The sequence below is a fragment of the Lissotriton helveticus genome, chromosome 5_1 (assembly GCF_964261635.1).
Source record: "Lissotriton helveticus chromosome 5_1, aLisHel1.1, whole genome shotgun sequence".
Classification (NCBI taxonomy): domain Eukaryota; kingdom Metazoa; phylum Chordata; class Amphibia; order Caudata; family Salamandridae; genus Lissotriton; species Lissotriton helveticus.
Window position 1 is genome coordinate 1190516617 of NC_136065.1, and position 21264 is coordinate 1190537880.

General features: G+C 50.3%; 1 protein-coding gene across 1 annotated transcript in view; it reads right to left on the bottom strand.

The window, feature by feature from the left end:
• SHTN1 (shootin 1) overlaps positions 1–21264 on the bottom strand; it is a 711155-nt gene that overhangs the window by 343113 nt on the left and 346778 nt on the right. The window contains exon 5 of the mRNA XM_078643901.1: positions 1336–1495. Coding sequence (XP_078500027.1) covers positions 1336–1495 — 160 coding nt within the window. The remainder of the gene's footprint in view (positions 1–1335; positions 1496–21264) is intronic.

Consider the following 21264-nt stretch of genomic DNA (forward strand, 5'->3'; position numbering starts at 1 on the left):
TTAATATTGTACTAGCGCTCCCGAAAGAAGGTGTTTTGATGTGCCTTGAAACAAAAGCCACGCGGTGTGTCAATTTTAAAACTAGGTATGGATCCCACCTAGCAGGAAAGCGGCCCGACCACTGCCCAGACTCGGAGGACAGTCCTTGTGTGGCCTCTGGCTGCATGGGCAGGGTTAAACGGAGAACTATGTGAGGAAGGTATTTTCCATTAGTGTCAAACCAGTGCTGACCTACTGGATTTGGATCACATCATAAATGTTACAAAATAAGTAATGGGTTGAAAACTAGATGCTCTCATGCGTAAACATGTATACATGATGTACGAACTACTTATCTTGGCCCTCGTCAAATGGAAATCGAACATACATACAAAAAGTAAAATGATATGAGGAATAACACTGTAACCAAATGCCCTCATCAACACAGAAGGAAGCGTCAAGAGGCCCTGTCCTCCCCCGCCCTAATCAGATCATGACTCCCGCCCAGGGCCAGAGAATCACGGACTTTAGGCATACATGCCAATAGACCCGATTCAGGCGGGAGACTACCGATTATTCAAGCCAAAATGGCTTTATTTTAGCTGTCTCCCGCCTGAAATTGCATTTTCTACAATAGACGTCAATGGGAAATTTTCATTCTCCCGATTTTTAATTTAAATCTCCCACCTCCCTATCCTAAAATGTTGGCATGTATGCTTTAGGTGCCCGCAAAGGCAAGGAGTGATACACAGGGCCCAGCGTGGACAGCGGGCACCACTGAACCTCATCCCGCCTACATTATAGGTCATTATAGGCCACGGGGCATAATGCCAGTCTGTCCACTTCAGTGCCATGCGTAATAGCACAGACTATGTGCCCTTCAGCTCTATTTGTTTTCACACGAAGGTCAGAGTCATATATACGTGGGCGTGTCTCACATTATACTTTTGCTGATTAAACTATAGGACAGAAGGTGGGTCTCTGTATTTAGCTGCATGTTTGTAAATCTCTCCAGTGTTACTCCCAGCCCACCTCGCCTAGCTCCCACCTCCCCTCAGGCGCCTTATCTGTAGAACCCCTCCCACCTGCCCGTCCTGCAGCGGGGCCGCCGCCTCTGCAGGCCCCATCGCTGTCGCCTCGAATTCATAACATTCAGCGTTAGGGCATTTCAGTTTCTTGCTTTCTAAACAATAGGTATGTCTATTCAAACCAAAAAGTAGCACATGTGAGCATGCTGGTATTGGATCTCTTCTTTAACATATTTACATGCTCGTTTTTTATTACACTAAGACCCCACCCTCACTTTGCGGTTCGCGTATTTAAAGATGGCGCCACAGGTTGGCCGTAAACACCCACCTTTCATCTGCCGCTGGCAGCCAATGGCGGTGCACGGAGCGTCGGGGGCGTCGGCGGAGGGGTAGTCGTCGTCGATCTTGATCTCGGTGATGATGTCTGGTCCCAGCTTGGCCATGTAGAGCATGCTAATGCGCTTCAGGGTCTTGTTCTCCTTGTTCAGCTGCACATGGGTAGGAGAGGTTACATGTTAGAAAGAGGCGCTAGAACCCGGGCGTCCATATGCATTCACGGCGGGGACAAGAAGGGCGCGCATCTTCATGAAAAAAGAAGCAATCACTGTTTTAGGAGACGGCATCAATCTTAGCAAGAATCTATGGCTGCAAGTTCGCAGAGTGATGGCTGCAAATCCCCAACCCCGCCCACCCGCACGCGACTAACAAGCTCGAGTGGGAGGCCAGTGGCCTTTTGTTGGCCGGCCTTAAGTGGTGTATCATCGGAATATATCAAGCTCGCGCGGCGAGCAGGCCTGGGTATGCCGGGCACAGGCGACCCACTCACTGATCTGCAAACACAGCCCGGCTCTGCCGGACACAATGGTGCCATTCTGACCCGCAGTGTCTCACCATCAGGCAGGCTCAGGCTTCACCAGAGGGGCGTCTGTCTGCTCTCAAAGTGAGCCCTCCTGCACACAAAAATGAGGACACGAGGGTGGGACACAAGAGGTCAAATAGAAGTACCCAGCGGTACCAACTCGGGTGACTACCTGGCATGGAGGCACAATCTGGGCAGTGACTGCAAAAATTCAGGACCATGGGTCGAAATTTAGGATAAAGGCTCTGTTTTAAGGACACATCCGAGGTGCTCTAGCAATTATACAAAGGTAAGTAAATAGATAACAAACAAGGGTACAGTTTAAACAAGGGTTGGTGTTCTTTGATTCGTATATTAAATAACAGTACCGAGAAAACATTCACATGTAGCTGGGCTTATTTAAAGAATTAAAAACTGGCAGACGTATACACATAAAGCAAAATGTGACATCTGGCATTAGGGACAGTTGCAACTAGACTCTGCCCACTTACCACTTATGATGGTACCTGAGGCAAAATAAGTCAAACCACTCTTTCCAGCTAGTTTCTACAACACTCCACAAACTTTACACAATGACTGCATACGTGTGCTTAATATAAGACTCAGGGATGTAAGGTAATTCTGCATTATAGACAAAAACAAAGAATCGGTTTTACGCTCAGGCCTTCAAATTATTCTTCAAATTTTTGAGGATGGCTAGAACCTCGGGGGTATTCAACTCATCCCTCATAAGCTCTAAAATAGCGCTATTGCTCACCGAAATCTGCATATAACACTATATACCGTACTTTTTTCTTGTATTACATTTCATAAGGTTTGACTTGCTCACATTTTACAAACTTCATTGCATCTGGCTATTACTGACTGTGGCCTACACCAATCAGTGTTTCAAACCCTGGACAAACACAAGGATTTCTGAAACCTGAGCTGTAACCCACTGAGCAATCTTCATAAAATACACATTTGTGACCTGTTAGTTATGCTCAGTGCGTTATAGTAGGCACTTGAAGTCTCTATGCTTGATGAGTCAAACCTGTTATTATACTGCACACAGATCCCTCTAACAAGTGCTGTAACCAAAAGGAGCTATTGTACCACGATTGTACAATAGCTCCTTTTGGTTAATGCACTTGTTAGAGTGATTTGTACGCAGTATGTACCACGATTATACCCTGGCATTTTTGCGGTATGCAATGATCTCTCCAGCAGGTGCATTATCCTCCTAAACACAAAAGAAAGGGCTCGGACAGCACACTTGTAGTCATTAGTAAATCAGTACACATGTGTTACATTCAATGGGTATCCATAACACCCACTCCAACCCAATCAGAAATAGCATCAACAGCAATAGTATTCATCAAAATATAAGGATCCAAGCTGTAGGAACTGGGCTCACCAGTTCCCCGGGAGTAGCCTGGCACGAGCAGGTAGGCACCCGAAAGCTCAGGTGTTAAGTGACTACACAGCACACACATCCACTGAAACTTTAAATGCACACGCAATGACTGAGACCACACCAGTATGCTGGATTGAAATCAATAGCTATTTATATAAGATTAGCATCAGGGTGATCAAAAGTTCACAGGAGAATAACTTATTAGCTTCTCTTAAAAACACATGGGTTTCCTCAGTCAGCAATAAATACTAAAATGAATAAATATTACATATTAAATATTAAATAACTGCAGGCCTGGCATCAGCCTTGCTCTTCGACAGCACCTGCAAGGAATTCTTTATAAAGGCAATTAAACACATTTCATTTCGCAGGAATAAACATTTCATCCCAGGAATAACGCTTCATTATTCGGCAATAACATTTCCTATTGTCAGGAATAAGCAGGTCATCAAATGAAGGCTAATAGTTCATTAAACACATGTAGAGCATTTTTTTAAGGCAAGGAGAAACAGTGCATAGAGTGAAATGAGCGTTTCATCAAGCATAGGTAAAACATTTCATTCCTTAGGAATAACCTCTTCACTCTGCAGGTTGAATCAACATTTAAGAAAGCATTAGCAGACCCCTAGCCAGGGGTTAACTCGACTAAACTCAGGCCTCAAAGGCGTTTGGCAAGGCCCTGGCCCAGCTCTGGTCCTAATATGGGGCCAACAGGGACCAGTCACCATTCTTCCCCAGCGGGGGTTAACTTTATGGGAATCCGGGCCTCAAAATAGCTTACAGGCTCCCTTCCCGTTCAGGAGGGAACTTCACAGTGTCCTCCGGGGCCAACGGGGCCCCAACCACAGTTCTCCTTTGGGGCGGGGCTCCGCTCTTCCTCTAGGCCTCCCGCCCACCTCCCAGGGGGGTTACCGTGATCTTCGGCCTGTCGGGGCCCTTGCGACGTGTTCCTCGTTGGGGGAGGGCTCTCCGGTTCTCCCGGAGCCCTCTGACAGGGATGTTGCCGGTTTCCGGGCCTCGCACCAAGGTAGGGTCGGCCGCCAATCACAGAGCTGCCGGCAGCGGAGGGGGCGGCCGGGATGGCCAATAGCAAGGCTGCATGGGCGGGGGCGCGGTCGAAGTCGCGGCGCCCCTGTCACGTGATGCGGGAGACCAGCTTCAGGCTTTGGCGGCCTAAGGGCCTAGTGCGGCCCTCTCCAGCGCAGCGGCGGCCCTCTCCTGACACCGGGGGCCGCCGGGATGGCGCCAGCAACAGCGGGAGAACTCGCCAGGACAGAGCTGGGGCCGCGGCGCTAGCGGCAGGGCCCTGGGCTCCTCAGACGCCCGGGAGCAGCGGCAGCAGGTCACGCAGCGCCGGGGGCCCGGGAGCGCTCCAAGGCACAGCGCGTCCCCAGGGGTACTCAGTAAGGACCGGGGCTGCGGCGGTGAGTTCCCAGATAGCGCGTTGGAGCCAAGGGCAGTTCAGTGGCTCAGCGATCTCGAGGGGCCTAGCGCCGGGGGGTTTCACGGCGCTTGGGTCAGTCAGCAGGTCGCAAATTGCAGCGCTTCTGAAGGGGCACAGCTGGGTGGAGTTCAAGCGCTAGGCAGGCAGTACGCTCCACAGGTAGTTTAGTTAAATTGGAGGCAGGTTATCACTTTAGGCAGAACAGCGCTGGGGGCACAGGTTGTTTCACGGGGCACAGAGGTGGTAAGGCCCAATACCTGGTTGATCCCCAGTAGTCCTTGGGGGCACAGAAAGGGGGTCTTCTCGGCGCCAGTTGAGTCCTGCGACCTTCTGAAGTAAATTCTTGGTTCCTTGAAAGGAGGGGGGGGGGGATTGAGTTGGAGGTTCTCCTCAGCAGGTCACTTCAGATGGTCCCAGGGTTCCCCTCCCGCCGGGCCAGATCAGTGGGCTAGTTCAGTGTTCCTTACTCAGCTTGGTGGGCAGCGCCTAGTCCCTGTCACCCCCAGTGGTATAGGTTTCTGACTAGGCCCTACCGCCTAAATCTCCTGCGTAGGGTCCCCCAGGTCAGTGATGCCCCAACTGACTAGAAAGTTTCCCTCCCTTTCCTTGTATAGCGTCAGTTGGCAGTGGCAGTTGGTGGCACCTCCCCTGTTCTGGAAGGTTCCAGGAGCTTCCCTCATTCTAGCTATGGGCAGGCTGGTATTGCAACATTGTTTAAGGGTTCCAGCCAGCTCCTGGCTACTAGAGTGCGCCTAAAAAGACCACGCTGCAGTAGCAGGGGTCAGTGGCAGCCATGTTAGGGTGAAGAGAGCACCTGCACCATGGCATTGATTAGCAATGGGAGGGTGCCCAGAGTCCTAAGGCCAACAAAAAGTAGGTGGGAAAAATGAGGCACAAGCGAAAAAAATGGGGAAGACCACCCTAAGGCTGACAGGTCTAACATGCGTCCCCCCCAGCTGAAAGTGGGGAGAGCTACCCAACCTCTAGGGAGTTCTCGTCACTAAGGCAGAAAAACCGGGAGAGACCGTCCGCATTGGCGTGGTCAACTCCGGGCCGATGTTCCACCCGAAAGTCCATCCCCTGTAGGGAAATGGACCACCTTAGCAACTTGGGGTTTTCGCCTCTCATCTGCATGAGCCAGCGAAGGGGTCTGTGGTCGGTTTGAATCAGGAAGTGAGAGCCAAAAAGTTATGGCCTCAACTTCTTCAAGGCCCAGACCACAACGAAGGCTTCTCGCACAGTGGTACTTCATCGCCGTTCCCCAGGGGGGGCGGGGGGGGGGGGAGTCTTCTGGAGATGAAGGCCACAGGTTGGTCTTGGCCGTTGTTGTTGAGTTGCGATAGCACTGCACCTACGCCGTGCTCAGAGGTGTCTGTCTGCACGATTAATTCTTTCTGGAAGTCAGGGAAGGCCAGCGCCGGAGCAGTGCACATCGCACGCTTCAGTGTTTCGAATGCCTCTTGGCAAGCAGCCGTCCAGATCACCATGCATGGCTGCTTCTTGGACGTCAACTCAGTCAAGGGGGCTACGATGGTACCATATCCCTTGACGAACCTGCGGTAGTATCCAGTGAGGCCGAGGAAAGCTCGGACCTCAGTTTGGGTTTTGGGGGGCTCCCAGGCCATGATGGTCTCAATTTTGGCCTGGAGGGGTTGCACCTTACCCCCGCCCACCAGGTGTCCCAGGTAGACGACAGATCCCTGTCCAATCTGGCACTTGCTAGCCTTGATGGTCAGGCCAGCACGTTGCAAAGCCTGCAGCATGTCCTGGAGATGCTGCAGATGGTCCTCCCAGGTGCTACTGAAGACAGCTATGTCATCCAGGTACGCCGCTGAGAAGGACTCCAGGCCAGACAGCACCTGGTTCACCAACCGCTGGAAAGTGGCTGGAGCATTCTTGAGCCCGAAGGGAATCACTCTGAATGGGAAGTGGTCCTCGGGGTGGAGAACGCGGTCTTCTCCTTTGCTCCATCGGCCATGGCAATCTGCCAGTACCCTTATGTCAAGTCGATGGTGCTGAGGTACTTGGCTGCTCCCAGCCGGTCAATCAGCTCGTCTGCCCGTGGGATCGGGTGAGCGTCTGTCTTGGTGACAGAGTTCAATCCCTGATAGTCCATACAGAACCGAAGTTCTGGTGTTGGTCCCGGTGGGGCCGCTTTCGGTACCAACACGACCGGACTAGCCCACGGGCTGCTGGAAGGTTCGATCACCCCCAGCTCCAGCATTTTGGCCACCTCACCCTGGATGTTGTTCTTCACTTTCTCAGACAGCCGGTAAGACTTGGTTTTTACTGGCGGACTGTCCCCTGTGTCCACATCATGGGTACACAGATGTGTAATTCCAGGCGTGAGGGAGAACAACGAGGAGTGCTGCGCCAATACCTGGCGGCAGTCCCTCTGTTGCTCTGGGGTCAAGGATAGGGAGAGGACAACTCCCTCCACTGAACCATCCTTCTCCTGGGCCGCCAGAAGGTCAGGAAGAGGCTCACTCTCCTCCTCCTCGCTCCCATCCGTCACCATGAGGAGAGCAAGCTCCGATCGCTCATGGTGAGGCTTCATGCGGTTGACGTGGAGCACCCGATGGGGCTGAGGGGGGTCTTCAAATCAACGACATAGGTGGTCTGGCCTCGACGCTCCACAATCTCGTACGGACCAGTCCACCGGTCCTGGAGGGCACTAAGCTCCCCAGGCTCCATGACCCACACCTTCTGTCCAGCGTCCAACTCCACCGTCCGAGCGTTGCGGTCATACCACTCCTTCATGACGGCTTGGCTAGCCTCAAAGTTGTCTGAAGCTTCCTTCCACAGCTTGGCCATATGGCTGCGGAATGCCAGCATGTAGCTGACGACATCACGGGGAAGCTTCTTCGAAGTCTTCTCCCACCCTCCTTGACAAGGCTGAGGGGCCCCCTAACGGGATGGCCATAGAGCAGTTCGAAGGGGCTGAACCCGACTCCCTTCTGTGGAACCTCGCGGTACGAAAACAGCAGCCAAGGGAGGAGGATGTCCTACTTCCGCCTCAAGTCGTCTGGCAGGCTCCGGATCATCCCCTTCAAGGTCTTGTTGAAGCGCTTCACGAACCCGTTAGTCTGGGGGTGGTAAGGAGTGGAGAACCAATAGGTCACTCCGCACTCCTTCCACATGGCCTGCATGTAGGCCGACATGAAGTTTGTGCCCCTGTCCGACACCACGACCTTGGGGAATCCCACTCTGGTAAATATCCCCACCAGGGCCCGCGCCACCACAGGTGCAGCGACGGTCCTCAGAGGAATAGCCTCCGGGTACCGAGTGGCGTGGTCCACTAACACCAAGATGAACCGGTGTCCCGCCGAGGTCGGAGGGTCCAACGGCCCAACGATGTCAATACCGACGTGCTCAAAAGGGGTCCCGACCACCGGGAGCGGTTCCAAAGGGACATTCACTTTAGTCCCAGTCTTGCCACTTGCCTGGCAAGTCTTGCAGGTCTTGCAGTAGGTGTCAGAGGCAACTCTCATCCTGGGCCAATAAAAATGAGGGACTAGCCTCGCAAAGGTCTTGTCCTGGCCCAGGTGACCAGCCAAAGGAATTTCATGCGCCAGTTCCAATAGGAAGGCCCGGTAGCATTGGGGGACCACTAAGGCCCTCGAGGATCCATGCACCGGAACCTTAGGCTCACTGTAAAGGAGGCCATCCTCCCAGTACACATGAAAACTGCCGGTCTCCTGATCAGTTGCTGGGGCCTCGGCCTGTCGCCTCATGCCTTCAAGCGTGGGGCACTCCTTTTTCGCCCGACAGAATTCCTCCCGGGTAGGCCCTCCTTCCACATGCCACTCGGCAAGGGTCGGCAAGTCCCCCACGGGAACGACATCCACCTCCACAGACTCCGGGGGTACCTCCGTGGGCTCCCCATCCATCACACGGGATGTGTCCTCCACAACACTCTCCTCTTCACGACCAGCATTGGGTTGGGCCGTTGTCTCAGGCTCCAACCCGGGTTAAGCTTCTCGCCGGGCAGCCATGGACCGCGTGACCACGCAAGTCTACCCTGGTAACCCCAGCATCTCAGTGTGGGCCTTAAACTCCACTTCCTTCCAGGCGGTATGTTCCAGGGCGTTTCCTAGCAGACAGTCCACAGGCAAGGCAGGGCTTATCGCAACTCTCAACGGGCCTTGAACACCTCCCCACTCAAAGGGAACCTGAGCCACGGGATAGTAGCTCAGACTGCCGACAGCCAAGACGGCTGGATGGAACACATCAGGTACTACCTGCTCAAGGGACACCAGCCGCCTCACTACGGTGGTCATGCTGGCACCTGTGTCCCTCAGAGCGTCCACCTCCTCCCCATTGACCTTCACCCTCTGCTGGTACTTAGCAGTATTCGATGGTAAGGGAGTCACTGAGACCATCTCTCTATCCCCAAGTGAAACCAGGGTCAGGCCTGTACACTCCCCTTCCCTATCTAGGGGCAGCTCCATCCCAAGCGCTACACTAGCCACCCCGGGACTCTTGCCACCTGTGGGGGCTAGGGCTCGTTTGCGACACTGGGCATCTCCCTTGTAGTGTCCAACCTCCCCGCATTCATAGCATCGGACCACTTTTGGCTGCTGACTCTTCTCAGGGTAAGTGGGTTTTGGGGAACTAGACTGAGGTGGAGTACCTACTCCTCTCCCAAACTGTCTGGTTTGTGGGCCTCGTGAGAACTCCTTTTTATCTCCCCCCTCTTTCTTCTGGGGGACGCCCTGTCCGCCTTTCGGGCCATCTCCCCCGGGGCCCTTGTGTGACACCCGAGTGCTAACCCAAGTATCCGCCTCCTCCGCAAGCTCACGGGGATCAGTCAGCTTGCGGTCCACCAGATGTTGGCGCAGCTCCGGAAAACATTTATCGAAGAGGTGCTCTCTCAAAAAAAGATTGTACAGGCCCCCATAATCATGCACCTCGCTGCCACGCACCCAACCATCCAGAGCCTTACGGGCATAGTCAAAAAAATCCACCCACTTCTGCGTGGACAGCTTATGGCTGCCACAAAACTTCTGGCGGTACCTTTCGGGGTTGAGGCCAAACTTTTTAATGTAAACTTCATGTAATGTAATGTGTATACTTGTAAAGCGCACTGTTGCCAGCTGGCGTCCTGGCGCTGTATACCGCTGGGGAACCCGTCCTGGCTTTCCCTGTGGGATGGTCCCTGCTGGGAATCCCCAAGGTGGAGCCAGGCATCCCTGGCGTTGATGGGGCCGTTGTGGAGATTAGGCAAGTTAATGCCCAGAGTTGCCGAGTGGGACCACTGGTTAAAGTAGGCACCGAGGCGAGAATTATCGAGTCCGCTGACCCTGGTCCTCGACCCTGCTGCGTCGGGAATCGAACCCTGGTCCCGGGCCAACTTCTGCTTCCGGGTCTGCCGCCTCTAACCAGTGAGCCACACCACTCCACTGGGGGAATATCTGAACTGGTCTGCTTATCCAAGTACAGGAGGGTGTCCCTGACGTTGGGAGGTATATAATGATACAGGCCACCTCCCCAGTGTTTCTCGGGCACCCCATGGGCGGTCAAGGCCACTTCATACGCCTCCAACCACCTAGCAATGTCATCCCCCTGTGTGTAGCTCGCTATCACCTCCTTGGGTAACCAAAATCTAGGCTCCTATTGGGCCCCTTGTACGCTGCCACCATTGGGACTTCCTGGCGCACTCAGTTGCAAGGCTCTCAGCTCCAACTCCTTAAGCTGAAGCTCGTGCGCCAGCTTCTTCTCTTCCAATGCAAACTTTTTATCTTCCCTTTCTCTCTCCCTCTCGTGCTCTAGCTTGGCAAGCTCCCATTTCAATTGCCTCTCCTCCCTCCTGTCCTCATACTCCTGCGACGACGCACTCCCCCTGGATACACTGCTTTTTGCCCCGGAACGTCTTCCCGGAAACACATTGTCAGACATATCAATGTTGAGCAGGCCTGGGTCTTCTGAAGTGCCCGCCTCCCCTGGTGTGACCTGCCACTCCTGTTCCCCATCCCCTCTCTCCCCTGGGTGGGCCCTTACCCATGCCCTCAAGGCGGTACGGAGTTCTTCCTTTGCGGCTCTCCGCCCAACCGGCACCCCCACCCCGTGACAAAATTCCCTAAGCTGCACCACTGTGTATTCTTCCAGATTGGCTAGCTGGAACTCCATCTTGCCAGGTGGGGACCCAGATAAAATAAAGGGAAAGCACTAGGACGTAGGTAACAATTCTGGGTCAAACAGGTCTCTATACAGCAATTAAATATACATGCAGGCACAATAGGTGTCCAGTCTAATTGCAGCACACTCTGTCCCACTGGAGGGTGCTGTATAGTCACAGGTCCTGAATCCCACCGCTCGGCACGAAATGTAGGAACTGGGGTCACCAGTTCCCCGGGGGTAGCCTGGCACGAGCAGGTAGGCACCCGAAAGCTCAGGTGTTAAGTGACTACACAGCACACACATCCACTGAAACTTTAAATGCACACGCAATGACTGAGACCACACCAGTATGCTGGATTCAAATCAATAGCTATTTATATAAGATTAGCATCAGGGTGATCAAAAATTCATAGGAGCATAACTTATTAGCTTCTCTTAAAACACATGGGTTTCCTCACTCAGCAATAAATACTAAAATGAATAAATATTCAATATTAAATAACTGCAGGCCTGGCATCAGCCTTGCTCTTCGACAGCACCTGCAAGGAATTCTTTATAAAGGCAATTAAACACTTTTCATTTCGCAGGAATAAACATTTCATCCCAGGAATAACGTTTCATTATTCGGCAATAACATTTCCTATTGGCAGGAATAAGCAGGTCATCAAATGAAGGCTAATAGTTCATTAAACACACGTAGAGCATTTCTTTAAGGCAAGGAGAAACAGGCACAGAGTGAAATGAGCGTTTCATCAAGCATAGGTAAAACATTTCATTCCTTAGGAATAACCTCTTCACTCTGCATGTTGAATCAACATTTAAGAAAGCATTAGCAGACCCCTAGCCAGGGGTTAACTCAACTAAACTCAGGCCCCAAAGGCGTTTGGCAGGGCCCTGGCTCAGCTCTGGTCCTAATCTGGGGCCAACGGGGCCCAGTCACCAGTCTTCCCCCCAGCGGGGGTTAACTTTATGGGAATCCGGGCCTCAAAATAGCTTACAGGCTCCCTTCCCGTTCAGGAGGGGACTTCACAGTGTCCTCTGGGGCCAATGGGACCCCAACTACAGTTCTCCTTTGGGCGTGGCTCTGCTCTTCCTCTAGGCCTCCCGCCCGCCTCCCAGGGGGGTTACCTTGATCTTCGGCCTGTCGGGGCCCTTGGGGCATGTTCCTCGTTGGGGGAGGGTTCTCCCGGAGCCCTCCGACAGTGATGTTGCCGGTTTCCGGGCCTCGCAGCAAGGTAGGGCCAATCACAGCGTGGCCGGCAGCGGAGGGGGCGGCCGGGATGGCCAATAGCCAGTCTGCACGGGCGGGGGCGCGGCCGAAGTCGCGGCGCCCCGTCACGTGATGCGGGAGACCAGCTTCATGCTTCGGCGGCCTAAGGGCCTAGTGCGGTCTACTCCAGCACAGCGGCGGCCCTCTCCTGACACCGGGGGCCGCCGGGATGTCGCCAGCAACATCAGGAGAACTCGCCAGGACAGCGCTGGGGCCGCGGCACTAGCGGCAGGGCCCTGGGCTCCTCAGACGCCCGGGAGCAGCGGCAGCAGGTCACGGCAGCGCCGGGGGCCCGGGAGCGCTCCAAGGCACAGCGCGTCCCCTGAGGTACTCAGTAAGGACCGGGGCTGCGGCGGTGAGTTCCCAGATAGCGCGTTGGAGCCAGGGGCAGTTCAGTGGCTCAGCGATCTCGAGGGGTCTAGCGCCGGGGGGTTTCACGGCGCTTGGGTCAGTCAGCAGGTCGCAAATTGCAGTGCTTCTGAAGGGGCACAGCTGGGTGGAGTTCAAGCGCTAGGCAAGCAGTGCGCTCCACAGGTAGTTTAATTAAATTGGAGGCAGGTTATCACTTTAGGCAGGACAGCGCGGGGAGCACAGGTTGTTTCACTGGGCGCAGAGGTGGCAAGGCCCAATACCTGGTCGATCCCCAGTAGTCCTTGGGGGCACAGAAACGGGGTCTTCTCGGCGCCAGTTGAGTCCTGCGCCCTTCTGAAGTAAATTCTTGGTTCCTTGAAAGGGGGGGGGATTGAGTTGGAGGTTCTCCTCAGCAGGTCACTTCAGATGGTCCCTGGGTTCCCCTCCCGCCGGGCCAGATCAGTGGGCTAGTTTAGTGTTCTTTACTCAGCTTGGTGGGCAGCGCCTAGACCCTGTCACCCCCAGTGGTATAGGTTTCTGACTAGGCCCTACCGCCTAAATCTCCTGCGTAGAGTCCCCCAGGTCAGTGATGCCCCAACTGACTAGAAAGTTTCCCTCCCTTTCCTTATATAGCGGCAGTTGGCAGTTGGCAGTTGGCAGTGGCAGTTAGTGGCACCTCCCCTGTTCTGGAAGGTTCCAGGAGCTTCCCTCATTCTAGCTATGGGCAGGTTGGCATTGCAACATTGTTTAAGGTTTCCAGCCAGCTCCTGGCTACTAGAGTGCGCCTAAATAGACCACGCTGCAGTAGCAGGGTCAGTGGCAGCTATGTTAGGGGAAGAGAGCACCTCCACCCTGGCATTGATTAGCAATGGGAGGGTGCCCAGAGTCCTAAGGCCAACAAAAAGTAGGTGGGAAAAATGAGGCACAAGCGAAAAAAATGGGGGAGACCACCCTAAGGCTGATAGGTTTAACACAAGCCATGTAGTAATCTTGATAATCTTTATTCCAAATAGTATTCTTAAAACTTCCCAGCACACGACTTGCCGACACGTGTTTCGTCTAAAAGACTTTTTCAAGGCAAAGATGGCAGTCCCATGTCCCAAGGTCTGAGACGGTTGTATCCTAATACGGACTCACATTCACATATAGTCCCCCTGTGGGCATGCGCTACTTGTAAATCAATCACTCATGGGCCACTTGAATATTATTCAATGAGGGAATCGTCGTGCCATACATGTTCCACTTGTAATCCCAAACCAAAATATCGTCACCTAGAAAAACCAAAAATTGTTAGCCGCACTGCAAGGACCTAAAAGTCAATCAGCTATCCAAGCAGACGATCTTCCAGTAGAGTTCAGATAGACTCGTGAGACCACAGTTGTAAATAGGTGTCAACTGGTCCAATACGTTTTCTCCTCAAAGGCCTACAGGGTCGTAGTCAAATCCGCCCCTATCTATTATTAGAGTCATGAACCATGATAAGTCCAGACCAGCATGACGCTCGTTTCCGTAGACCCGATCAGCCCAAACAGAGAGCTCTGTTTGAAAGATCGTCTGCTTGGATAGCTGATTGACTTTTATGTCCTTGCAGTGCGTAGGGACAATGTTTTTTTAAAAAACAAGATGCATAAACTGATTGCCAGTCTGCATATCTCACCCATTTCCAGCACTACTTGCTGGAGAGCGTGTGCTGCAGCTCTAGAATGTAAACATCATATATTCAAAGGAGAGACGCAGGACACCTAGAAACGACTTTGTGTGCATTTACGATCCGATGCGCAGAGTGCGCGTCAGTGCACGCAAAAGCAGGTGCTGCTTTTACTTCCAACCCCCACGGACCATGATGTGGCCGCACAGTTTACATTAAACTGACCTGATCATCAGAACCTAAGGCACACTAAACAGCTCAGCAACAAGTGAAAGCACCGCTCTACTTCAACACACCTAAAACTGTTGATGTGCTGCCCTTTGACCTGAATCCGAAACCAGTTAAGCAAATAAATAAACAGAGAAAGAATAGCTTCTGCAGCGGAGAGGAGGCAGGGACACACTCTGGCTAACTTTAAAACATGGACACACGCGGTTAAAGAATTTTTAAAAATATATCTATATATCTTTTTTATTTATTTAGTGTTTTATAGAGCGCGAACTTGGCCCTTTAGGGTATCAGAGCGCTTTACAAGGGTCAGAGTTATACAAAGGTTAAGCATCACATAATATTCATACATTGCTGGAAATATGATGGATAGAGGACACGTATGTACAAATTATATTTACAATTACACAAAAACAGGGCCCCAGGTATCTTGGGGGGAAAACTAGGTAGTCAGGGGGGAGGCCAAAGCCAGACGTTAAACAGGGTCTCAGTGGTGGTTGATGGCAAAAGTTAAACAAGGAATTTATCCATAAGGTAGGTTTTGGCTTCCTTCTTGAAGCGTGTCATAGAAGGGATTCTTCTAACGACGGGTGGGAGAGTTTTCCATATTCTTGGTGCTGCCCCGGAGAAGGTTAGATTGTACGTTTTTTATTCTTCAAACACCTGCAGGTTGGAGGAGGTCGTCGCTAGCGGACCGGGAGATTCTGCTTCCTCCAGATATCACAAGTTTCTGTGCAAGATATGCTGAGGAGTTTGCGTATATCGACTTGCCCGTGATGCATGCCAGTTTCAGCTGTATTCTGGCCTCGAGAGGAAGGCAGTTCAGAGATTTCAGGTGTGGAGTAATGTGGTCGAACTTCCTTGTGCCGGTAAGTAGTCTGGCAGCCGCATTGAGGCAGGCTTTCAAAGGTGCCAGGGAGGTCAAGGGTAACCCAGAATGTGTGGAACAGCCATATTCCAGTCTAGAGGTGACAAGTGATTGGACTGCCATTTTAAGGTCAGGAGCATCAAGGAAGGGTTTCAGTTTCCTTAGGTAGCTCAGGTGGAACCTGGCTGATTTGGCCATCAAATTGATGTGATCTTGCATGTTTAGATTGCAGTCCAGGGTTACTAAGGCTGTGTTGGACTTTATCCATAGCTGAAGCTCAGGATTGATTTTTGTAGGGGAGATTAAGAGAAATGCTGTTTTCGTTGTGTTGAGTTTAAGTTGATTGGAGGCAAGCCATTGGGCAGTCCGTTTCAGTGCCTCATTCAGGGAGAGGATCTCCTCGAGAGAAGAGGCTTTGATGTAGATCTGGGTATCGTCAGCATACATATGGTAGGAGATATTTGCGGTACGTACAACACCGGTAAGCGGTTCTAGATAAAGGTTGAAGAGGGTGGGGGACAGGGTTGACCCATGAGGGACTCCGACCATGAACGGAGAGGGAGCAGACAGATTACCGTTAATTAGGAATCTCTGTGATCGGTTTTGTAGGAAAGATCTAAACCATTTTAGAACAGAGCCATCCAATCCCATCCTTAGTTTGAGGCGTTCAAGTAGCTTTTTGTGGTTGACCGTGTCGAAGGCTGAGGATAGATCTAGGAGTATTAGGAGGCAGGTTTTGCCTTAGTCTAGGGCTTGGAGGACATTATCAACGATGTGGAGCATGGTGGTTTTGGTGCTGTGCCCAGGTCTGAATCCGGATTGGAAGTCATCTAGTAGGTGGACGTTGTTGAAGTGTTGACTTAGCTGTTGTTGCACACACTTCTCCAACACTTTTGCTAAGAGAGGGATGTTGGAGATGGGTCTGAAGTTGTCGGGGGAGGAAGGATCCAGGAAAGGTTTTTCAAAATGGGGAGGACTTGGCCAGCTTTCAAAGAGTCAGGAATCGATCCCTGCCGGAGAGAGGTGTTAATTATTGCAGTCCAGCTAGGAATTATTGATTGGGCGTCGGCTGCTAGGCAGATGGAGGGGAGCGGGTCCTTAAAATGTTATTAGGCTTTAAGGTGGATAGGGTTTTTGAGATGGAGTCTTCTTCATAGAATTTGAAGTCTGTCCAGTGAGCTTGATTTTTAGGTTAAGCCAGGGTGGGTGGCGTGGAAGGAAGAGGTAGGTCAGTAAGGGGTTGGAAGTATGTGGCAGAACTGAGTTCTTTTCCTAAGGCTGTGATTTTGTCAGCGAAGAAAGAGGAGAATTCCTCAGATGATATTAGAGACTTGGGGGTTTCTTTCGAAGTTTTGGCCAGTTTATTGGATTGGTGTTTGATCAGTTCGAAGAGTTTGTGGGGCCTGTTCTTGCGTTACCCAGTTTGGATCTGAAGAATTCTTTTTTTGAGTTGAGGATGTTCTTGTTATAGGCATTTCTGGCCTGGCGAAGTAGTTTTAGAGGAGCGGCAGAGGGGTGTTGGCTCCAGATTCTTTCGGCTTTCTGGAGGGATCTCCTTTCATTGTTGAGGGATCCAGTGAACTAGGGATTTCTGTCTTTAATTTGGGTTCTTTTTAGTTTTAGCGGGGCTAGCTCATCCAAAATGTTCGATATAGTCGTGGAATAGTGATCATTGAGGTCACTAACCGTAGTGGCAAACAAGGAGGGGGGGAAGAGTTCTGATTTGCAACGAGCCTTTAGTTCCCTGTGGTCTAGGTTCCTGGTGTCTCTGATCCAGCATTTGGGAATCACCGGTTGCGGTGCCTTTGTCTTGAGGGTGCCAGATAATAGGGAGGTGATGACGTGGCGGTCAGACCAGTCACAAGGGTAAATGGAGATGAGCTTGACTGTTGATTCTTTAGAGATGACCCAGCCAAGAGTGGCACCTTTTGAGTGACTTGGGAGTGAACAGGCTTGGGTCAGGGCTTGATCAGCCAGGAGGTTTTTGATGGCATTGACATGAGGATCCTTGGGGTCGTTCCAGTGCAGGTTAAAATCACCAAGGAAAATATCTTTAGCGTTGGAGGAAGTTTTAGCTGTGATGATTTCCATGAGGTGGTCAGTGAAGGAATCGTTTTTCCCTGGGGGGCAGTAGAAGATGTGTAGGTTAACACAGATGGGTGGCGTTGCTGCAAATGGAGAGGGCGAGGTATTCGCAGGAGTCGGTGGTATCCGCCAAGAACTCAGTAACAAGGAGGTTAGAGCGGTAGATGCAGGCAATGCCTCCTCCTTTCTTACTAGATTTCCTGTCCAGCCTTGTAATGTTATAGTTTGGAGGGAATAAAAGGTCCAGGCATGGTGATGAGTATTCGTTAAGCCATGATTCTGTAAGAATCACTAAGTCGAAATGATTGTTTAGGATGAGATCAGCAATATCTGCAGCATGCTTAACAGCAGATCGGCATTTGATTAAGAGACTGGATAAAGAGTGGTCGGAGGGAGTGTCGGGAGTCGGGACGGACAGGTGTACAGGTTCTAGATTGCTTTTAACCACACTTCTGTATCGGAGGGTAGCTGATCTGTTTGGGCTGATAGTGACCGTGCAAATGGTCTGTTATGCACTCACCTCTAGTAGGCCAGGGGTAGCTGGGGCAGGGATGTAGTCCTGGAGGATGGCAAGGGTTTCCTTTCCAGTGAGGTCTAGAGGACTTGGGGTTGCAATGGTGGAGTTGTAGGAGGGTCTCCTCCTCTGAGAGGTAGCAAGGTTGCTTGCAAGGGCGTTGGGGTCTCAGGGATAACGGTAATGGGTGCTTGAGTACCTCTGAGAGATGAAGGGGGTGGGGTTCAGCAGAGGATTGGGGTTATCGAGGGACAGTTTGGCGAGGTGAAGGAGGTGAGTGAGATCCAGAATGGAGATATGGATATATATAGACATCCACAGTCCTGTCCCTCCTCCTACACTGAGGGTGGGTTTTTCAGCCCAGGTACTTACCACACCAATCTTCACAGATACTCAAGCAAAGGATTCACCATTCAATGTTTTATTGCTATCACCACAAGTGAAACAGACAAGTGTCCGCCCCAACTGTTGCTCTTCATCTTATATGCATAAATTAAGCTTGACACAAGAAGTGGTCTTTGTTGATTTAAAGTCCGGGAGCCGTTCAGGGCACATGCAGCATTTTGCGCGCACACATTGGAATACTAAAGTTACGGGGGTTGGATCCGCTAATATACGGCTAATTGACATATCTCACGACACTGCAATGAGTGATTTGGGATTTACACTTGGTAATTTGATGAAATCTGTTTTGTAATTAGGGCAGTATAATCAATTGTTAATGAACTCTTTCGAGTGAAGTAACTCGGGAAATGTTAAGTCTTTTCACCATGTTCACACTACCAGTGATCACATGGGGTGTTTATTCAAACAATTTGAAATTGACACAGGTTACTTGTGAACAAGGGGGCAAACCCGAAATGCGTAGAGTTTTGTCAAACCTTTGTGATTAAAGACCACTTTTTGCAACTGCTGATGTCCACGGCATGCTGTTTTGTTGCGAACGAATTCAGGGTTCACAGTGAAAATTGAGGGATTTGCCATCCCACTGTGGAACGCCGTCATTGGAGGCTGGGGTAAGGCGATTGCTGTGCTTTGCCTCACTCTGCTGTATGTATATGTCTCCCTTTGGTGTTCCTCCTCTTGAACAACCAATCCAGCGGCACCCGCCCAACAAACTCCGACTCCCCTGTTTCCAGGTCAGTTTTTATAAGTTCATATTTATTTGGCTTTCAAATGGTACCAATGCACAGTTCTTTTTTTTGTTGTTTTTTTTTGATTTCACAATTTTTTATTGGGAGATTCCAAAAACATAATAAGAAACATACATAAAAGAATAAAAAAGAAAAACAAAGCATAAGTAACCATGATGTGAGCAGAAAGAATGGTTGTGAATACAGTAAATTGATGAAAAAACAAAATCAATAAAAAGAGAAAATAATTACATTGGTGTTGGCAATTATATAGAATCATAAAAAATTAAGGCAAGAACTAAATATATGCAATGCCTGGAAGTAGTATCACAACAACCATAAACATCACTTATATTAGCAACCCAGAGTTGTCAAATGTTGGTATATAGACGGCAACCTTCTCAGTGAAAAAAGTCTCGGAAATAGGTGGGCAGATTATGAAGTAGGTACATAAGCCATTGTGTAAATGGATCTCTGGGCACAAGGATCAGGGAGTGTGGAGGGGAGAGTCACAGAGGTTTATGTACGCTAAAGTAGTTGTCTAGTGAGGTCCACATTTGTCTATGAGGGGGGGCGCCAAGGGGTGTTTTGGAGTGAAATATTGTCAGCCCCTCTCAGGTTAGAGATCCAGTTGAGCCAATGTTTAAAGGAAGCTTTTCGGGTGTCTTTCCAGTTGTTCAAGATTATTTTCACAGCCGCTGTGAACAGAAGATCAAGTAAGGTCTCGTCATCCTCAGATAGCGAAGTAGCCTTAGTAAACCCCAGAACCAGAGTGGAGAACTCTCTTGTGGGGCAGAGGGAGATACTTTAGCGATGAATGCAAATATTTTGTCCCAGAAGGTAATAACACATACACATTTTAGTAATAGGTGTTCGAGGTCGCCATCTTTCTCGTTGCAATTCCAGCAGGTGGCATTGTCTCTAATATTATGTGAAAAGAGTCGTGCCAGAGTCCAAAAAACTTTGTGGCGGAGCCAAAATGTAGCCTGGGAAAGAGTAGGGATTATTTTGTGTCTTGTGGTAGATTCCCATGTTTTAGACCATTCCACATCTGAGATTGGTACCGAAGAGTATGAATCCCAGAACTGCCAGAGATCTTTGTTAAGGTTGGACTGCTGTGGGCGCAGTAATTTGTGAAGTCTGGAGACTTGGTGTCCCAGTCTATTGAGGGTAGTTAAGTAGCTTGGAAGGGAGGGAAGCTGTTTGGTCAGTTTTGCTTTGGAGGTTGCTACTTTAATGTTCAGGAAGTTATAAAATTCTATTGCTTCTAGATCAAATTTGTTTTGGAGTTCTGTAAAGGAGAGTGGGAGAGATTCATTAAAAAGTTGGTACGGGAAGAATATACCTTTAGCGATCCAGGTTTCATTGTGTAGTGGTTTCCCTTTATATAATATTGTATGGTTATGCCATAGTGATTCCCATTCAGATAGTTTATCTGATTAGGCAAAAGATTATCAATTTTTAGGAGGGCGAGTTTTGTATTTTTAAAAATGGATGTGGAGCAGATGGCCCTGTCTAATTTGGTAGTAAGAAAGGACGCTGGGTCGAGATTTTTAAAGAGGTCTTTCTCAACATTAAGCCAAACTGGAATGTATCCAGGTTGGGGTGCTAACCAATGAGAGCCTTGTTTGGCGAGAAAGGCAATCTGATATAATTTAAAATTCACAAGATTGACCCCACCCAGAGTTTTGTCAAGACAAAGTTTTTTCAGACTAATCCTAGCTCTTTTCCCCTTCCACAAGAATTTAGAGATTAGGGTATCCAGTTTGTGGTGGAAGTGACGGGATAGGGTGAGAGAAAGCATAGTGATAAGGTAATTGACCAGGGGGAGATCATCATTTTAACGGGTTCAACTCTTCCCCACCAGGTTATAAAGCGAGGGGACCAGCCATCCAAATGTGATTTGATTTTATCTAGGGTGGTGGATTCATTGTGGCAAAGTATTTTCGAGAAGGGAGCTGCCAAATTCGACTCCTAGGCATTTAATAAAGCCGGTTTGCCTTGTAAGGCCTGAGTCGCCTAGTATATCTCTGGTGGTATGGACATTTAGGGGTTTAACTTCCGACTTGTTACGGTTCAATTTGTAACCGGAGTAAGCCGAGTATCTTTTAATTGTCGACATGAGGGCTTTTATGAAGGTCTCCGGGTTCTCTGCGCAATTAAGATATCGTCAGTGTAAGCCGCCAGTTTCACTGGCGTGTCTCTCGAAGCTCACGCCCGTTCTATCTTTATTTATTTTATGTCTGACAGGAGAGGTTCAAGGGCCAAGAGAAACAATGCTGGGGAGAGGGGACAGCCTTGTCTAGTGCCTTGTTGTAGACAAAATGAGTCTGAAAGAGTG